Genomic DNA, 19,889 nt, shown 5'->3' on the forward strand with positions numbered 1-19,889 from the left:
ACTGTAATAAGCAGAATAAAGAATATTCATATGTCAAATATTTTTGATAAAACATGAGAATACGTCATATAAATTCCCCATCCCATTTTAGTTGGCTGACTACCATAAAGTCCCTGATCTACTGAAAAATACTGTATGTTTTGTACTGCTGTACTTGTCACCAAAGTACTTGTATCCCTAGTTTACAGAAGTTCCCTAAACCCCGATGTTACATTTAGATGTTCCCTATTTGTTACATCAGGTACAAAATCAGATTTGTCGAATAGTGCATCTATTAAAAGGGACTTAAACCATGAGGAACTTTTGTACATTACTTTTATTGGGAATTAATGCCCCCTTTTTGTGTGTTTGCTTAACTTTGTTGTCTGTTAAGTTGTCAATATATATTGTTTCTTGTATGTCAATATTTCAAGTATATCAAGTGATGCTTAAAACCAGAGTTAAGTTATTTCTGTGTTAACATACTCAGCCGAAGAAGCTAAGTAAAACTATGACATAATGTATTACGCTTTTATGTGTTAGTGTCGAGGCAAGATGCCCAAAGTTGAACTAGCTGTCCAACTCAGGATCATTACACACATACACTGACATCTGACCTAGCTGTCTCTCTCTGTAACTCTCTCTCTCTCTCCCTGCAGACAGACAGCTGGACTCAGCCAGTCTTCTAGCATGGTACATGGAAGGGGGTTGGTCCATCGGGGGAGATGGTGTCAAGTAAGAGACAGGTTTAAAGGTTCACAGTCACTGCGCTAAGTTTACCACCACCAGAGATATACTACCAGTACTGTCCGGCAATCACTGCCAGTTCCTCCACTATACTGTCGCCTGTCTGTCTGACCTGGACATTTCTCATTAGTTCACGTCTTCTGATATTTTTTCTGAAGGTTTTTTGGGGAAAGGACAAGCATTCACCATGCAGTCCTCCTGTGCCAGGTGTGGCTTTGCGGTCTACCCGGCTGAGAAGATCAACTGCATTGACCAGGTAACACACAGAAACATTGTGATCGCGAGAAAGTCTGTAGTGTTTCTTTGGGCATTTAATCTTACAAATACATTTCAAAATAGTTCAAACCGCTGTAAAAGTAACAAGAGAGTCAGTAATTACATCAAGGTATGGTACAAACGTTCCTCATGTCAAATACAACACGTGGCTTGGTGCGCAAACAGTGAATGTAACGAAATACAGCTTCTGCCAATAAACTACTTTTTAAAAATACATGAAGTGTATATAAAATGACGCACTTCTTAAAGTAAACTTTTAAATCTGCTATGGATATGAGCATAAAAGGAGTAACATTCAAATCGCTTCGTTATAATATCTGCAGCATGAAAAGCATCCATGCAGCTCTGACTGGTCGCTGCCATATAATGTCATTTGTAAAAAAGTTTGTGAGACGAAAAGCAAGAGGTATACAGTTTATCAGTCACATGAAAGATATATTTAAGAACAAGTCAGCGTGACCAGGTGACGATGCTGTGAATAATGCCGTTATTTTGGGCCTTGTTCAATGAAATCTGTTTTGTTGATTTCATGTTATCAGAAATGACCTGTCCAAGTTTTAAACTTCTTCTGTCTCCACATAATAAACTAGATTGAAATCTGATTTTACAGATTCAAATTCAGTTTGAAGGACCTTCTAAATTATTACTGTGATTTGTCTTTTCCTCTGTCAGAACTGGCATAAAGGGTGTTTTCACTGTGAAGTCTGTAAGATGGTGCTCACTGCCAATAACTTTGTCAGCCACATGAAGAGGCCATACTGCTCTGTGTAAGTATTACCAGTATCACCTGATTATAAAAAGCTGATCAAAAATCTATCTTCAGGGGACATTTGAGTGTGAAAATAGATTCCATGAACTCAAAATTGGTGATTCAAATGATGATTCAAAAGATTCATCTTCCATTCAGACACAATCCGAGGAACAACACATTCACGAGTGTCTATGCGACCCCCATCAACATCAACGCAAAGAAGCAAAGCAAGGCGAGCAGTGAGGTGAGATGACGTCACATGCAAAAACACACGAGCAGCAACATGAGACAAAATATTTCGGCCTTGATCTGAGTCAAGGTGCATGGTTGACATGCTGACATAAGTCACTGTCTATGCCATGAGTGAAATGAGCATTTATCTTTGGTTTGTCATGAGATTGCTATTCATAGTGGTTATTTTGGTTACGATTTTAAAAAGGGATGGATCCATTACAGCTGAATTTAAATGGACCCCGTTTACATTGTTTTAAAATCCCCAAATGTAGTCAGAAATGGACAATTCTGTTTTACAATTCATCACACAAAACCAGTGATCTGACCCAAAGCAGATGTATCCATTACAATCAGAGAGAGGGGTCGGTCGGCTGCTCGGAGTCCACGGTGACGGCAGCGGTGTGGAATGGACAGTGCTGCTCGGGTTATTTCTGTTCCTGTGACAGAGGCGAGACAACCCCCTCTGCTTAGCCCGCTTCATGCTCGGGGGGCTAAAATTATACGTCAGGAGTAAAAAGCCTCACATCCCTTCTTCTCATCTGCCCTGCCACCTGTTCCCGTCTCTCTGTCGTTAATGCAATGTTCTTGTGCTTATATTAGCAGTAAGCTAGCAAGCTCATCAGCTATATGTCACTACAGAGATATAGGACTTGTTGATATTTGGTCAGACCATTCTGAGTAACCCACAACCTTGTCTACTTAACACTCTCAAATATTTTATGCTGTGGAGGTTGTGTTTTCATTGGTTCATTGGTGATACTTGACCTGTTTTCAGTGAGTTTCTGTGAGTCATACTAAGAGTCCTCATAGAAACCTATGTCTCATGTTTATTGTTAGCCCTTTAGCGATGATGCTTCAGAAATGTTAGTGCTGTCTCTTATCCCGGGCAATGAAGCTATTCTAATATTAGTTTTGAACATTTTTTACAGCTTAAGGATCGTTAGCAAACAGCTCAGAGTTTCATAACTCAGTGCTCCTCTCTGGATCATTCTTGGCAGGTCCAGCTTCTTTTTAGTTATTAATAACAGCACACTAATTTTAACCCTTCATCGTGAAGAATGTGAGCTCAGGTTGTCGGGTTTAAGTTGGCAACGTAAGAATAGAGTGATGTTTGGCTCTGTGGATCTGAAGTCAGGGTAATATCACTGTATGCTGGTTTTCTTTTCATTATTTAGATTTTCATGCATTCAACTACCAAAGTGGGTGCTGTAAACACATGACTTGTGTTTGCATGCGCAAATGTGCGCTGGCCTTGGCTTAATGCGTGTCGTCTGTGTGCACTTGCAGCTGAAGTATCGCGAAGATGGCGAGCGCTTCATGTCCACCTTCCACCATGACATGAGGTCCACGGAGCTGGAGAAGGCTCACCTAGCCAGCCAGATGGCCGGCCAGATGGCCAGCCAGGTGAGCTCCTGGTAGAACTGGCCATTACACCCAGTTAAAGAGAGTTTCAGCCTTAATTTGGATCTTTCCTGAAGCAAACAATCCTACTTCTCTTTTTTGTTCCTTGTACTGTTGACCTTCTTTGCAAACAGCAAAGTTCTTGTGCGCAGTGATCCCAGGTCTAACTCCAAATAATCAATAATAAAATGTGATTATGTTGCGGGAATGTTGGAAACTGTATAATTTCAGTGATCATGGAGGTAGTCAAGTAACTTGTGTTATCAGGCGGTCACAGTTGATGCATTGAACCTCATCTTCTCTCTCTTGTCTGCGCTGACAACTGCGTATACACAGATTTATTTGCAATGTATTGCCAGTTGTTGCCATCACTTCATAGAGCATAAGTAAAGCAGGGTTGTGTGGCTGATTAAATAAGGTCCAACAGGCATGAAAGGTAAAGTGTTACATGTCCCGTGAATGGCTGGAAATGATCAAGTGTGTCTCCCATATCCAAACAGACCTTTCAGTCTCAGTCTGAGTTCTCCCAGCAGCAGTCATGGTACTCAGGCATGGTGACCAACCAGGAGGTAGTAACGATGTCTCAGGCCGAGAAGACCCTCAATGATGTGGGTACACTTGTTCTTCCTCAGGGAGACTTCCCTTTTTTATTTTTCAAATATGGTGTCTTTAAATAGATAAAGGAGCACATTTGGTAGTTGTGTCAATGGCTTTGCATCAATATTGGTGAAGTGTCTTGATTGATTTTGTGATTATTTGGCAGGTGAAGTACACAGAAGAATATGAGCAGTCAAAAGTCAAAGGAAGCTTCCCTGCTATGATAACACCAGGTTACCAGGCTGCTAAGACAGCCAATACTTTAGCCAGCAGCGTAAGTGAATTTCTTTGCTCATATTGTTCTTTGACCAAAGAGCTTGTTTTATGTGTCTCTGTCAGTGGTTGTTTGAGTTTGACTTCATAATCAGCCAAATCAAGTTCTTTGTTTTCTTGATTTGCAGCTGGAATATAAAAAAGGACACGAGGAGAGAGTTTCAAAATACACCACGTTTGTTGACCCCCCAGAGGTGCTTCTTGCCAAGAAACAAGGACAAATTGTTAGCGATGTAAGCTATAAGCCTTTCATGATGACTTTATGATATCTTGGTGTGTTGTATCTCACTTTGGACGAAATGTCGCAAACAAGACCAGTTGAGTATAAGGCAGTTTGCCCTATAGCCTTTAGTGTAGGTAAGTGCCAAAATCCCTGCTTTTCTTCCCCCAGTATGCCTACACAGAAGAGTATGAGCAGCAGAGAGGTAAAGGTAGCTTTCCTGCACATCTTACACCTGGATACCAGATGTCAAAGAAGGCCAGTGAGCAGTCCAGTGATGTAAGTAAAAAAATGTACACGTACATGTATGCACACAAACACTCTGGCAGACCCCCCTGATAATTGGTTGTTCATTTATTTCATGTCCCACCAGATTAAGTATCGTCAGATGTATGAACAGGAGATCAGGGGTAAAGCCAGCGCTGAGGCAGCGATAGCTGAAGCAGTTCACGCCAGAGACAATGCAGCGAACTTCAGCCAGGTATGGAAGTTACTCTTACTGTTTTATTAATATATTTACTAAGAACCTCTAATTCCTGTATCTTTTTGAATTACAAATGAGCTATCGTCTGTTTACAGATCGCCTATACCGAGCAGTATGAGCAGCAACGAGGCAAAGGAAGTTTCCCTGCCATGATCACTCCTGGTTATCATCTCGCAAAGAAGGCGCAGGAAAATGCTAGCAATGTGAGTATCAACCTGACGAATAAACATAGTGCGGTGCTTAGTTATAAACACTGCAGAATATTTTTGATGAAGATACAGAAAGCCCTTCTTTAGACTTCACTACATCTTGCGTCTAACACTAAAGTAGTTGGACGGTTGGTCTGTCTATTGTTTAACCATGTGAACTGGTTGTAAATGCTGTGAAAACATAACAGAGTGTGGAGTGTGAGAGCTTCAGCTTCGTCCCTCATTTGGCCTTGTCATCACTCATAGACGAGGGACTACAATATGTCTACATGTCGTCATTCTTAAAACTCTCCTCACCGACTAAATTAGACTCTGTGTGTGTGTTTGTGTGTGCGTGAAACACAACATGTTGTCCCCCTATATGCACTCAATCATCTTTTACCCCTTTGCAGCTAAAATACAGGAAGGACTTAGGCAAGATGAAGGGCACCTCACACTTCCATAGCCTGACATCTGAGGACAATCTTGCCCTAATGAACGCCCGCAAGATCAACAAGATTGTCAGTGAGGTGAGCTCGTTTGTGATCGATTGTCAGGCTTTCAAGGCAAAGATCGGACCTTCATTTATGCAGTACTTTTGAATTTTATCTTATTTTTAGCTCGATAAGAAAGCATTTCCAGGTAAACATGTTGCTACTCAGTGCATGTGTGTGTTTAAGAGCTTGAAATATTGGATATACTGTGTCAGTTCCCAGCAGACATAGAGCCACCCAACTTGCATTTTCGGCATCTCTGACATGCCTGTGGTTACAGCTTAGCTCCAAGGCCACGGGACATCCCGTCAAACTACTATTACCTCACACAGGAAAACAGTGCATCACTCTTGAGCAACTATTCCGAGCCTTGGGAATATGACTTAGAAATGTCACAATTGTTTTTGCTTGTCCGTGAACAATGATCTGATTGAATGCTTAAAGGTGACAAAGGTCTGCCTGTGTTGTGTTTGAGTGGTAACGCTGACATGTTAAATGGTGTTCTGCTGTCATTTATAAACTCAGCAAAGCATATGAATTAGGATTAAAGGTTTGTCTCAGTGGCTCTTGAGTTATGACGGAGTGTCAGTGATTGTGACTGATTTGCGGCAGGCACATTATATATAGGTGCCACAAAGGACAAGCTCTGATTGGTCAACAACAAAAAATACATTTGCTATGAAAAATGTTTCAAAGAAGCTGCTGTCATTTTTCATTTTAAACTGTGATGTACATAGCTATAATAAGAGACATGTTACTCCTGACAATGCTTCGTACTGGGCTCTGTCAATTCTCCGTTAGATATAACTGGCTCAGTTATGCAACAGTTACATTCAAATTGAATTCATTCAACTCACTAATCCATTTCAAATAAAGTCTTACTACTACACTATATTATTTATTTCATGTTTCTGTAGGATTTATGTTGCCTACTTTATGTTTGCTTTTTATTATGCAAACCAAAATAAAAACCCTCATATTTTCTACCAGGTGGAGTATAAGAAGGACTTGGAGAACACCAAAGGTCACAGCATCAATTTCTGTGAGACGCCGCAGTTTCAAAATGCTGCTAAAATCGCCAAGTTCACAAGTGATGTAAGTATGACAAGCAACATAATGAATTTCACATTGTTGTTTTTGTAAATGTATCGATTACAAAAAAAGTACAAGTAAATTATAAAAATATCTATTTGGCCTTACTGTAAATGTCATAAGGACAAACATATGGACAATCCTGCATACCGATTTCTCTTAATCTCTCTATACTCTTAAAAGAACAAGTACAAAGAGAAGTACATCAGCGACATGAAGGGCCACTATGAAGACTCAGGAATCGATAAGAAGACCATGCATGCCATGAAAGCCAGGAAACTGGCTAGTGACGTAAGATTTATTGCATAATCCATGGGCAGATATTTACTTTAACTAATGGTAATGGAGTTATAAAACATGAATTAGAATACCTGCTCTGCCAGTTATATCACTGACATGGTCTTCTTGTAATTTCCAGATTTCTTATAAACAAGGCTGTGAACAGGAGCAGGGTGAATACAACTACCCAGCCACGCTCACACCAGGCTACCAAAGCCAAAGGAAGCTGGACCCACTAAAAGACGTGAGTTTTCTCAAATTGAATCCCAAAATGTCTTTCTTTTAGCTACATACAATTAACATTAGAATAACAATGAAAAACATTACAATTGTAAAACTATTTTTACAGTCAGGTGGATCATCGTATGTGCTACATTCATCATTTGTATAAATTGTTTCCGATACGACTGCAGAAGAACTACAGGCAGCACATCGACCAGGTCAAATACAGCCAGACAACAGACACACCTGAGATTGTGTTAGCAAGAAAAAACGCTCAGCTGGTCAGCAATGTAAGTAAACTGCATTATAACAACACTCACTGCCAAGGCTTGATAAAAACACATCAACCTCATCAGCACCTTTCAGCTGCAGACTGAGCTCTGAGCTGACTGTAGAGTTTGAACGTGCGATCCATGTGTCTTTTAGCAAAACTACAAAAAAGGCTATGAAAAGACCAAACATCAGTACACGCTGTCCCAGGACCTGCCCCAAATCAAAGCGGCCAAAGCCAATGCTGCCTTGTGCAGTGATGTAAGTTAACACACACATACTTTGCATGCATGTACACGTCCAAGCTCATTCACATGGTGGCAGAAAATCACTTCTCATTCTTCAAGTGATCATTTTATTGTATTTCTCCAGATTAAATATAAGGAGGAGTGGGAGAAGAACAAGTCTAAAGCCTGCGACATGTCAAATGTCATGAGTGTCAAAGCAGCTAAGGCTTCCCGTGACCTCGCCAGTGACGTAAGCAAACACACACTCTTGTCTTCTGCAAGGAGATGCAATATAAAGTTAATGCCTGAGAAGAATGTGGGTTCAACAAAAATGTAATAGCTGGCAAATGAAATTAAGTCCCGTGTGCATGTGTTTCAGATTAAATACAAAGAGACCTACATGAAGAACAGGGAAAAGGCAGTGGGCTTCAACACGAGCGACTCCAAGACTCTGCACTCTCTTCAAGTGGCCAAGATGAGCAGTAATGTAAGCAGACGTCACTTTGATCATTATTTACAGGCATTAAAACGCTTTTTTTTTTCACACATATAACGCTTTTTGCAGCTGCAGCATACGTGCTGACTCAAAATGAATCTTTCTTTTGAATCGTTACCACTTCAGATTGAGTACAAGAGGGGCTCCAAAGAGAGCCAGTCCCAGTACAGCCTTCCTCTGGACATGATCAACCTGAGCCACGCCAAAAAGGCTCAGGCCCTCGCCAGCGACCTGGAGTATCGCACCAAGCTGCACGACTACACCGTCATGCCTGATGACATCAAGGTCCAGCAGGCCAAAAAGGCTTATTCCCTGCAAAGCGAGGTGAGAGACGGGAGAAAGGAATGAGACCTAGTCTGCTATTCAGCTGGTAAATGCTGTAGAAAAATAACTCCTCTGGTTAATGACTCTTTTTTGGTTGCTCAACAGAACCAGTATCGTTCAGACCTGAACTGGATGAAAGGAGTGGGCTGGGACAGTGAAGGATGTCTGAACATTACCCAGGCCAAGAAAGCTGGAGATTTGCTTAGTGATGTCAGTAATTGTGTGTTTGTGTGTGCATCTTTCAGTTTGTTAATTAACTTACGAACACTGTTTATTTACTGTACTCTGCTGCCTCACAGACTAAATACCGGCAGAAGGCAGACAGCATCAGGTTCACCCACGTGGCGAATGATCTCTCCATCGCACACGCCAAGAAGAGCCAGGAACTGCAGAGCGACGTAGGGTCTTCACTTTAAAGCTGTAATCGTATACATTTAACTTTGGTGCACTCTTTTATGATATGTCTACATGTGTTTGATTTTCAGCTGGCGTACAAAGCAGACAAGGAGCAGATAATACACCAGTACACCATGTCAAATGATGAGCCCCTCTTCAGACAAGCAAAGGCAAACGCTAACCTTCTTAGTGGGGTAAGTTTAGTGAAGTTCATCACAATGAGCAGATATATGGTAACACTGGAGGAAGTTACAACAAAATAAATGAATTCTTCAGATTATAGACTTCAATATTTGTTTTCTAACACCTCTTATCTTTGTAATGTATTTCATTGAATTGATCACACATTGCATACTTATTCCATCCATGCAGCCTCATAATATATATCTTATTTTGGTTAAGTATTGGACATAATCATTCTTATTCTTATAATTATTTATGATGATGATGGTCTGGTATACCTCGATAATGACTTTGCAAAAATAGACTGGATTTGTTTTTATGAGAATACGGTAATTATTTTTGATCAGTGCACTTTAACTTTTGCCGTGATGCTCATGTCATTTATATCTTATGTTTATTATGTAAAGATGATGAAGATCATGAACCTTTACTTTAATTGTGGCTGGTCAACAGTTAAATCAGACAGAATTCTGAATCAGAGACCTCACTACTGGTTCAACATGTCATGTGTCTTATCTATGAGCTTCAACACTCTTTCATTTATTTAGTGTTCCCATCATGCACAAAATAAAGTTGATTATTCAAGGACTTAGTCCATTAATAAGAAATTAAGAAAGAAAATCAACCGAATCCTAACTGATTTGATGCACTTAAACTGCCTCACTTAATCAGACCCACATAACCTGTCTGTCTGTCTGTATGAAGTACTCTAGATTTTTACTTGTCTTTTTCAGAAAGTGTACAAGAGCAACTGGGAGAAGCAGAGGGAAAAGGGCTTCGAGCTGCGTTTGGACTCTCTCTCTATACTCACCGCTAAAGCCAAAAGAGACCTGGCCAGTGATGTGAGTTATTCTAAAAACAGTCTGCACCCTTAAGGTTGGCTTGATGAGAAAAGTAGATTTTTTTTTTGTGCAATAATGTTATAATACATGTCAACTTGAATAGGTGCAGATTGGTACATGCCTGTAAAACAAAAAGCTGATTCAAAGACTGGCTTTTTGGAAAATCCACTACTGTCTTGCAGGTCAAATACAAGGAGAAGCATGAGAAAAACAAAGGCAAGGTGATTGGCATTAAGTCCGTCAGCGATGACTCTCAGATGGCTCACTCCGCTCTGGCTACCAAACTACAGAGTGGCCGCTATTACAGGAAGGACTATGAGGACACTAAGAGCAAAAACAGGTGAGGCTCTAGACTAGACCTTGATGGAGCATTTTTAACGCTTGTCTCCAATCTTAGTCCATCAGACCCAGATTTAACTGATCAGGGATACCTTCACACCTGAGACACAGTGAATACAGTTAACTATAGTTAAATTGTTGTTGTTAAATCGCTGAGTGCTGTGATGATTTTAGGAGGTCTAAAATTCCTAAAGAACATTGTCTAAAAGAGGTAAAGGGTTTTAATTTAGCATTCAAGGTCATATTAGAGGTAAGTATTGTAGACTTTTCTTAAAACATAGATCCAATGGTTGTATCTGCATTATTAGCAAACTCATCAGCATTGAACATTTCTGACATTGCAGCCAATAATGCCAGCAGTCATTTTGACTCCTTTCAAAATGTTACAAGCTTTGACTTAAATTCAAGATTTGCTGAGCCAAAAGACCCCACATCCCTTTACCTTGTTAAAGTCCAATGCGAGATTAAATGCTGTAGTAAGCTTCTTTTTAAGTGGGAATGACCCCAATGACCAGAGAGCACTGCTTCAGCATAAAACCACGAGAACTGGCCTTTACATCTTGTGTCATTCAAACTCTATTTACCCAGCGTTTATCTGGATATGCTGAACATCAGCCATGCAAAGAAGGCTCAAGGCCTGGCAACCGAGACCAACTACAGGACTTTCCTCCATGAGTATACGACTCTGCCAACTGACATGAACGTCGCCTGGGCCAAGAAGGCCTATGGACTACAGAGCGAGGTAAGTCTCATATAGCAACTTGTTTTATGCTGAAATGATTAATTCACGACAGGTCTGTAAAAGGTGAAAGCTGTGTGTGTCTTTATTTAGAATCAGTACAGGTCAGATCTGAACTGGATGAAGGGCGTCGGCTGGGAGGCCGGAAAATCTCTGGATGTCCAGCAGGCGAAGAAAGCCGGAGACCTTCTCAGCGAGGTAACCTCCCACCCTATGACCCAGAATGCACTGCTGAAATCAGCTGCAGGTTAACCTATGAGGTTGTGGGTAATGTTAATTAAAAAAGAGAATTGTCCTCACTTATATGGTTAAATGCTATCCCACAGCAACAGTTTCCGTCCTTGACCTTTGTTCACATTTCATTTATTTCTGGAAATTATATTGGAAGTCAAATGTAATTCAAGCCAAACCATGCAGTGTATAATTAACCGCACTGAAGTGGTATTTATAACTAGAGAACTATGTAGGTAAATTAGCACAGAGAGCATGAACAACTGATAACCACGGTTGTGTAACATGTGACTGTAAGGCACATATCGAAGTTTACAGCTTAGGACAGAATACATTTAGCTGTTGCACATCCCCCAGTAATGTCCAGTGTCCAGTTTCTTGTGCATTTGGAAACAGGGCCCAGCGGCTTTATTACAGAAACTTCAAAGCTCTGATATCTTATCTGTTTATGAATCCTAATCATTTGAACAAATTTACACGAGAAGTCAGACATTTTGAATCACTAATGATTCAAGAATCTGCTGGATTTCTATAGATATTATGACCTATCAACATTATTGTCCTGCAAACTCCTTGAACCTTTCTCATCCACAGACTCTTTTTATGAACGCGTCTTTGTCAATCCATGCAAATTGTGCTTAAAGATATTTCTGTGACACATCTAGTGCAGACTGGAAAACACCGGACTCTATTCAAAACCTCTTCGTAAGCAGCCACTTATTTTTAACCTCACTCCAGTCAGGGTTTCCAACATTAGACCATGAAACGACAGACAGAACATAAATAGAACAGAGCCTTGAGTTACTCCTGAGCAGACTCCTATATACGTATCATATATCTACTGTATATTTCTCTATAAAAATATGACCAGTTTCCTTTTGTTTTATTTTTGCCAGGTAGTTAATTTGTCAGTACACTTTTTTTGCGATGATATTGTGCTCTCTACTGTTCATCAAATGCATGTGCACGCATTTATTTTTAATGGCTTCATCTTACCATGATAATCTTTTGATATTCGTCACTCATTTTTTTTAATCTAGAAAAAGTACCGTCAGGGTGTGAGTGGTCTGAAGTATACCAGTGTTGAAGACACTCCAGAGATGGTCCAAGCCAAACTCAGCAACAAACTGGCTGTTGATGTAAGTTCAGCTGTCATTTGTTTAATGTACCAGATAACTAAAACAAAGTACATTTGATGCATTTGTGTCCCCTAGAATATTCTGATTTGAATGTATTTTTGTGATCTTGAACTTGGGGGCTTTGCCAAACATGTCTTCTGCACTGATGGCCTCCCATAAGTACTGTAAATACGAAGTATACAAATAGAGGTACATTGGATGCTCAGTAATACCTTTCTATCTCTTTTACAGAGGTTGTACAGGGAAAAGGGTGAAAACATGAAGCACAACTACACCCTCAGTGGAGAGCTGCCTGAAATGGTTCAAGCCAAGCTCAATGCTATTAACCTCAGTGAGGTAAGATCACACTCACAAGAACTCACACAGAGACACATGTGAAATCCATCAGACAGCCAATCAATGCACCCAGTCAGCTGACTGTGTGTGTGTGTGTGTGTGTGTGGCCTTTCATGTTGAACTGAGTTTATACATATGTGAATTTTCAGAGCTGTTACAAGGAATCTTGGAAAAAGATACGTGATGGCGGTTACAAGTTGCGTCTGGATGCCATACCTTTCCAGTCTGCCAAAGCGTCTACAGAGATCCTCAGTGATGTGAGCTTGCAACTTCTTCTTATCGTGTCATAACATTTTTCAGTGTGGGCCTAAATATATGTTTGTCTGCAGAATTTACCGACTATTTTCTAACACACAAAGAAGCATTTTTAATTGACATGACATTCTCAAACGAGAGAGCTTCAGACAACAGTAAAATCTTGTCTATGTGATGGATCATCAGCAGATTTAATTTCAGTTTCGGGTAGCTGACTATTGCACAGACTGACGGATTGAAACATTTTACACAGCATCTCACGTAACTCATCTTACAAAAAGTAACAAGTGAATTATTTGTCATTTTAGCAAAAGTACAAAAAAGAATTTGAGAAGACCAAAGGGAAGATGATCGGACTGAAGGGACTGCAGGATGACATGAGCATCGCTCACTCGGTCCATGCCAGCGCGCTGCAGAGCGATGTAAGTGCTTCTTAACTGTAACTCGGAAGGTAAAAAACAAATTCAAAAAAATATGTTAAAATACAAACACCTCTCCTCTGTCCCTTTGTACCTCTCCAGCTTAAGTACAAGCAGGACTCTGCAAAGGAGCTCTCGAAGTTCCACCTGTCCATGGACATGCTGGAGGTCTCCCACGCTAAAAAGGCCCAGTCGCTGGTCAGCGATCAGGACTACAGGCTCAACCTGCATCAGTACACCTCGTTTGCTGACGACATGAAGGTGGAGGCGGCCAAGAAAGCGTACGCTCTGCAGAGCGAGGTGAGACAGAAAAAAACTATTATTTTTTGAAGTTGCAACACTAATGTTTGATTAATTTGGATAGCACAAATATATTTTTTACAATACTTACAGTATTTCACTTACCTGGTTTAAAGTGATTAAAGTGTTGCAGACTTAGCCTTCGTCTTGTTTATTCCTGAAACATTTTAGGAGCAATAACTTTATTTTCATTTGTGTGTTTGTCACAGAAAGTGTATCGCTCTGACCTGAACTACCTGCGTGGTGCAGCCTGGATTGCCACCGGGGCTCTGCAGATTGAAGGCTCCAAGAGGGCCACAGACCTCATTAGTGATGTAGGACAACTTCTTTTCAAAAAAAGTTATCTTGCCTACATTGGGTCGAGATCTTACAGATCTACAGTATATCATTGTGAACATATCTTGCGTGCTGATATTCATAGATATTTTCTTGATATTAACTGTTGAGTTACTTGTTAAGAATACTACAAACACTCACTTTGTCATTTCTTCTGAAACAGAAAAAGTACCGTCAGCAGCCGTACAACTTCAAGCACACCTCTGTCACAGACTCTCCGGATATCGTCCATGCCAAACTCAGTGGACAGATCACAAATGAGGTGGGACATTGAGCTTATTGCTTTAGTTCTGTTCCAGTTGCTGTTGTTGCCTGTTGTTTCAATAGTACACAGCTCTTTTATATTTCTCTCGCAGCGTTTGTACAAAGAGAAAGGGGTGAGTGACCAGCATAACTACACCATAACAGCTGAGAGACCAGAGATCACGCAAGCAAAGATCAATGCAGCCAACTTTAGTGAGGTACTACAACTTCCTGTGCACCATACAATATTCCGTGGACTTTTTTTTTCACAATGTGTGTAATTTTAAGGTTAATGATCATTGGTTGTTTGTCACTCTGCTCCAGATCAAGTACAGAGAGTCCTGGAACACTCTGAGGGCTCAGGGCTACAAACTCACCATGCAGGACATCCCCTTCCAGGCTGCCAAGAGCTCCACAGGCATCGCCAGTGACGTAAGAGCAGACTAGACTCAAAAACATGAAGTCAAAAAAGTTGACTAACATATCCACCTAAAGTGCACCACATGCATATACCAAATACCTATAATGCAACCACATACAGCAGCACAACAAAGTACAGCCTTATAAAATGATCATAGAGTTGAATCAACAACCTCTCGGAGTTTAAAAATGTGCATTATAATCTTCATAAAAGTAGGATTTATAACATTAAATTGCAGTAAACTACAGTTATTACCTCTGTGTGTCTGCAGAACAAGTACAAACACAACCACCTGCTGGAAAAAGGGAAGCACATCGGGTCCAAAAGCGTCTCGGACGACCCGCTTCTCCTGCACTGCCAGCAGGCGGGCCGGCTGGCCAGCAACCAGGAGTACCGCAAGAAGGCGCTGACGTCCAGCGGGCAGTACCACCTCACCCCAGACATGATTCACCTGGTGACGGCTAAGAATGCCCAGGCCCTCGCCAGCGAACAGGACTACAGGAAGAGACTGCATGCGTACACAGTGCTTCCTGATGACATGAAGTGGGCCAAAACGGCTTACGACCTGCAGAGTGAGGTGAGAGTTGCGGATGAGGAAGGGGAGAAATTACTGATGTGATTCAACTTGACTCACGCATTTTATCGCCTGATGTCTAGAATCTCTACAAGTCAGACCTCAACCACATGAAAGGAGTGGCCTGGGACGGTGTGGGTGCACCTCAGATGGAGTCGGCTAAGAAGGCTGGAGCACTTATAAGTGATGTGAGTAAATGTGACAAGTGGTAATATAGTCTACCATCACATACAGGGCTGTAGCCAGGATTCAGAAAATACAACCATGAGTCCTCCAACACACGCCTCACTGACTTCTTAAGGTTAAACATGACCTATTACACGCTCAGAGACTAAGTCTCAGCCATCTGTATTCCCTGCTGTTAAAGTGTGTGTGGTCTTCCTTCATGCAGAAGAAGTATCGTCAGCTGCCAGACAGCCTAAAGTTCACCTCAGTGACTGACTCACCTGATATTCTCCACGCTAAGGCGAGCTATCAACATTGCAGTGAGGTGGGTTGAAAAGATAATCATACTCACAAAATAATACAAAATCTCCTTCTACCTTTCTGTTGCTTTTACTGTTAACTCCTCAATAATTGTGGGTGTTGTGCGATGAATGTTTATATCACTCTCATGTCTCTACACTACAGAGGCTTTACAAATCTGGAAAGAATGACGACATGCACAAGTACACTTTACACTCGGATGATCCAGACTTCGTCAGAGCCAAGATGAATGCCCAGCAGATTAGTGATGTAAGGCACGCCTCAGATACTTTCTCACAATCCGAAACGCAAGCAAATGATTATAAATCCACATCAAAAGATGCCAGTATGACTTTGTGATGTTTTTATCTTCAAAATTCTTCTTCCATGAAGAAAGTTTACAAGGCGTCTGGAGAGCAGGTGAAGACAGCGGGCCATGACCTGAGGCTGGATGCTATTCCCTTCCAAACGGCCAAGGCCTCCAGAGAAATTGCCAGCGATGTGAGTTCATGTGATAATGCAGTTTGTGAAAGGATTTGACTCAATTCAGTCTTTCTTGAAGCACATATCAGGATTTATTAGCAGCTCTTACTGTCTATGCACCTTTTTGTTATTTGAAAAGTGCATTATAATGTGGCGAAAACACAGTTAATCTTTCATTTTGACCTTCTACTAAGAGCTTTATTTATCTACAGCCATTCTCAAGATTGTATGTGTACAGTCGCCTTTTATATCGCAGCACAAACATTATTTACTTCAGAGGTTGGAAAGAGTAGCTCATGTATTCTGGATGTAGCATAATCAGCATAATCAATATATTAAACTAACTTTAAGGCATATCATTCAGGAGTTGCTCTATGTAATCCCTTATCCATAAAACTAAATTTAGTTACAACTTAAATGATGCTGTAAAAGTGGTATTCAAATTGAAAACTGTATCTTTCTGCCTCCCACAGTTCCGCTACAGGGAGTCTCACCTGAAGGAGAAGGGCCAGCAGGTGGGGCTGCGCTGTGTGGAGGACGACCCTAAGATGGTGCACTCCCTGGCAGCCAGCAAACTCCAGAGCAACCTGGAGTACAAACGCCAGTCCAAGGAGGACCGGGGCCACTACAAAATGCATGCCGATCAGCCCGAGTTCCTGCAGGCCAAAAAGAGTCAGGCTCAGGCTAGTAACCTCACCTACCGCAGCAAGCTCCACGACTACACCTGTGACAACGAGCAACTCAATGTCAAGCATGCCAAGCAGGCCTACAAGCTGCAGAGTGATGTGAGTCACACTCCATGTGTAGAGTTTATTGTAAAACGTTTTTTTTTTAAGTGGCTTTGATACAGCCAGTGTCATCATTTAATTCACATTTATTCACTATATATATGAGACACTAAAGATTTCTATTAATCATGCAATTTTATGGAGGAAAACTGCACCGAGGAGAACCGAGACCCCTGCCTCTATGTGGCATTGACTTTATGGTAATTTGATTAATTACAAACTAATTTAGTACTGTTCACCCCTAAAGAAAAATTTGAAACTGAAATGATAAGGTCCCTAAAGTTGCAGTTTTAGCCAATCCTGATGTCCTCATAAAGCAGCCCTGTATCAAAACCTATACGTTAATACCATATAATTCAGAGGATTTTATGCTTACATGGTGCATATCTGTTAAGCATCTACAACCACTCTCAATTTGTGTCCTTTTCGGTGGACAGCCCCAAATGGTGAAAAGACAAAGTGAGCGACTAGCAGATGAACACAGTGGAGCATTTAACAGCTAAATAACCAGATACATGAATGCCCCTCAGGAGTTGGTGGAGAACAAAAGCAGAGATATGAGCAGAGTGAATATAGAACATATTCATCAGGAGGCCAGAAACACACCTCCATGGTGAATGCGAATGTTGCTCGAAATCACAGGCAAATAGGCAATTGTTTCTTTGCTGTATGCCACAAACTAACTGACGTACAGTAAACCTTGGGCAGTGTAGTATTCGTGTGTAGAAATGCTGGTTGGTTTTGGAGATCACTTTAATTTTAAATATCGAGAGGGTCTTGTAGGCCCATTTCAACAAATTTGATTCCTAAAATATCAATGTTGCTTCCTTTTGTTACAGGTGAACTACAAGTCAGACCTGAACTCAACCAGGGGAGTTGGCTGGACCCCTCCCGGCTCCCACAAGGTCGAGCTGGCCCGCCGGGCTGCAGAGCTGGGGCTGGCTGAGGGAGTCACCACTGACGAGGCTATTGCAAATTATCAGCACATGATGATGGTGAGGGAACATGAAATCTAGTAATTTAGTACAAATAAACGTTTTCTATATGGAATAAACAATTCACGTACAATAAAGTCCTTTAAAAATGATTCTGTTAACTTTCTCCACTCCCCTTCTTTCAGATGCATCGCCAGCAGCAGATGGAGCAGCAGCAGCAGCAGCACCAGACTTCACAGCAGGTGGAGACCAGCGAGGGGACGAAACAAGGCGTCAACATGGACGCCATGGAGGTCCTTCACGTCAAGAGGAAAAAGACCATCCAGACCGTCCAGAAAAAGTCCACCAGCACCACCTCATCCTCGTTTAAATCCATGGAGAAGAAATCCAGCACCACCTCCTCCTCCTCCTCCTCCTCATCGGCTGCCCTCCAGAACACAGTGAAGACATCTATGTCTAGTAAAGCTGCTGCGATAAAAGAAGAGTGAGTAAACTCAGATGAGTTTTTATAGACGACAGTGTTTAGAGATGGCCACTTTCAGAAAGTGTGGCTAACTTTACAAGTGGTATTTGTGGTATTTACTTTGACGAAATGACTGTTGTGACTCTGTAGTTACATGAGATGCCACATCGATGTCTAACGGAGCTACTGTAGGTGCAATAATGAACTGTAAAAGGAAGTTGAAATGATTTCTGAGGGTATTACGCATGTTGAATCAGGACAGGACTTGTCAAGTTAAAAGCATTGTCAATGTATGTGGTGAGCAAAAAAGGAATTCAGAAAGAAACTTTATTTGTCAGATTGAAAGCAAGTTATTTTTTGTCATTTTTTAAAAACATAAATGGTTTTAAATTACCTCTAATGTTCACCAGTTCAAGGAAAACATCAAGAATACCAAAACAGATTTGGGTGTTTTCAGGACAAAAGTGATGCTGTGTGAAATATGAAAGTTTGAATTCTGTACATCAAATGTGTTTAGAAGATATGTAGCTGGGCTAGCTGTACTGCCAGCACTGCAGAGGATTTTTTTCATCGTTTTTTATTTAATCTTTAGAGATGAACACAGGCTGCGAGTTGAAAGGAACGAGGCGCAAACCCTGTTGCAGCCTTGCAAAACATGCAGTTTTCTTCCGAGGTCTGCTAGTGCACTTTGAGCTAGGCTCAGTGAGAAATAAGTAAAGGCCTCCTGAAATGATGTGTGATCTACATTTTGTCTGGCAGGTTCAGCTTTTTGAGTTTGTATCGATGCCCCTTTTTAACTCAAAGCTGGGCTGGGAGTAAATATTTGGTTTTATTGCTGATAAAATAAACTTTTCAAGGCAAACTGAGCTTTAGTCTGTTTTTTCCTCCCGAAATAAACAATACATTTTAGGGCAAACCGCACAGTTATTACTGAACTGTTATTACTTAATTAGTTCAGTTGATCTTGCTTTTGATCCAGCTGGTAAACGCATGGACTTTGGCGTAGACCCCAGGCTTGTCCCTCTCAGCGCATGCAGACACCCCAGCTCACCACACCGGTGATATAGTGTGTGCCATTTTACTCACACACCCAGGGTCCACCTGAGTCTCCCTGTAGAGTTTAAAAAAAGGCAAGTTAACAATATAATATTATCTGTAGAGGGCTTCTAAGGAAAGAAATAATGCATCGTACACGTGTGTAGGACGGATGCCAAAAAAAAGGATGTCTACAACATACAATCTTTAAGTTTGTATTATGTTTCCTTTCTTTAATTCAAATGATGAATTTAATATCAATTGCTTTGAAAACAGAGAATTGAGAGCAGCTTGGTGCATTTCGTCTCTGGGCCAATCAGGGTGTGACGACGCCCTTTCTCTAGGGCTTAAGACAGGTGGGGCATTGGACACCTCTGACATTCTGATCCTTCTGTGACATAATGCACAACTCT

At 41.1% G+C, this 19,889-nt stretch overlaps 1 protein-coding gene across 1 annotated transcript; it reads left to right on the forward strand.

The window, feature by feature from the left end:
* Positions 1-638: 638 nt before the first annotated feature.
* nrap (nebulin-related anchoring protein) lies at positions 639-19,291 on the forward strand. The gene is made up of 44 exons (XM_076092825.1): positions 639-714; positions 885-982; positions 1,675-1,769; positions 1,910-1,997; positions 3,275-3,391; positions 3,889-3,996; positions 4,152-4,259; positions 4,387-4,491; positions 4,650-4,757; positions 4,852-4,959; positions 5,058-5,165; positions 5,564-5,680; positions 6,635-6,739; positions 6,920-7,027; positions 7,155-7,259; positions 7,429-7,527; positions 7,664-7,768; positions 7,880-7,984; positions 8,114-8,221; positions 8,357-8,554; positions 8,660-8,764; positions 8,854-8,952; positions 9,040-9,144; positions 9,868-9,975; positions 10,158-10,315; positions 10,903-11,056; positions 11,147-11,251; positions 12,325-12,423; positions 12,655-12,759; positions 12,909-13,016; positions 13,323-13,436; positions 13,536-13,733; positions 13,943-14,047; positions 14,233-14,331; positions 14,426-14,530; positions 14,637-14,744; positions 15,005-15,310; positions 15,391-15,495; positions 15,699-15,797; positions 15,938-16,042; positions 16,166-16,273; positions 16,729-17,040; positions 17,883-18,038; positions 18,164-19,291. The coding sequence occupies exons 1-44, from the start codon at positions 705-707 to the stop codon at positions 18,464-18,466; spliced, it is 5,472 nt and encodes a 1,823-aa protein (XP_075948940.1). The 5' UTR covers positions 639-704; the 3' UTR covers positions 18,467-19,291.
* The last annotated feature ends 598 nt before the right edge of the window (positions 19,292-19,889 follow it).

Source organism: Anarhichas minor, unplaced genomic scaffold (genome assembly GCF_050575085.1).
Source record: "Anarhichas minor isolate MPS153535 unplaced genomic scaffold, ASM5057508v1 ptg000017l, whole genome shotgun sequence".
NCBI classification, from domain to species: Eukaryota; Metazoa; Chordata; class Actinopteri; order Perciformes; family Anarhichadidae; genus Anarhichas; species Anarhichas minor.

Excerpts from the sequence above, each read along its gene's own strand:
- nrap (XM_076092825.1), top strand. Across the intron at positions 3,997-4,151 it reads CCGAGAAGACCCTCAATGAT|GTGAAGTACACAGAAGAATA; the intron begins GTGGGTACACTT and ends ATTATTTGGCAG. Across the intron at positions 11,057-11,146 it reads CCTATGGACTACAGAGCGAG|AATCAGTACAGGTCAGATCT; the intron begins GTAAGTCTCATA and ends GTCTTTATTTAG.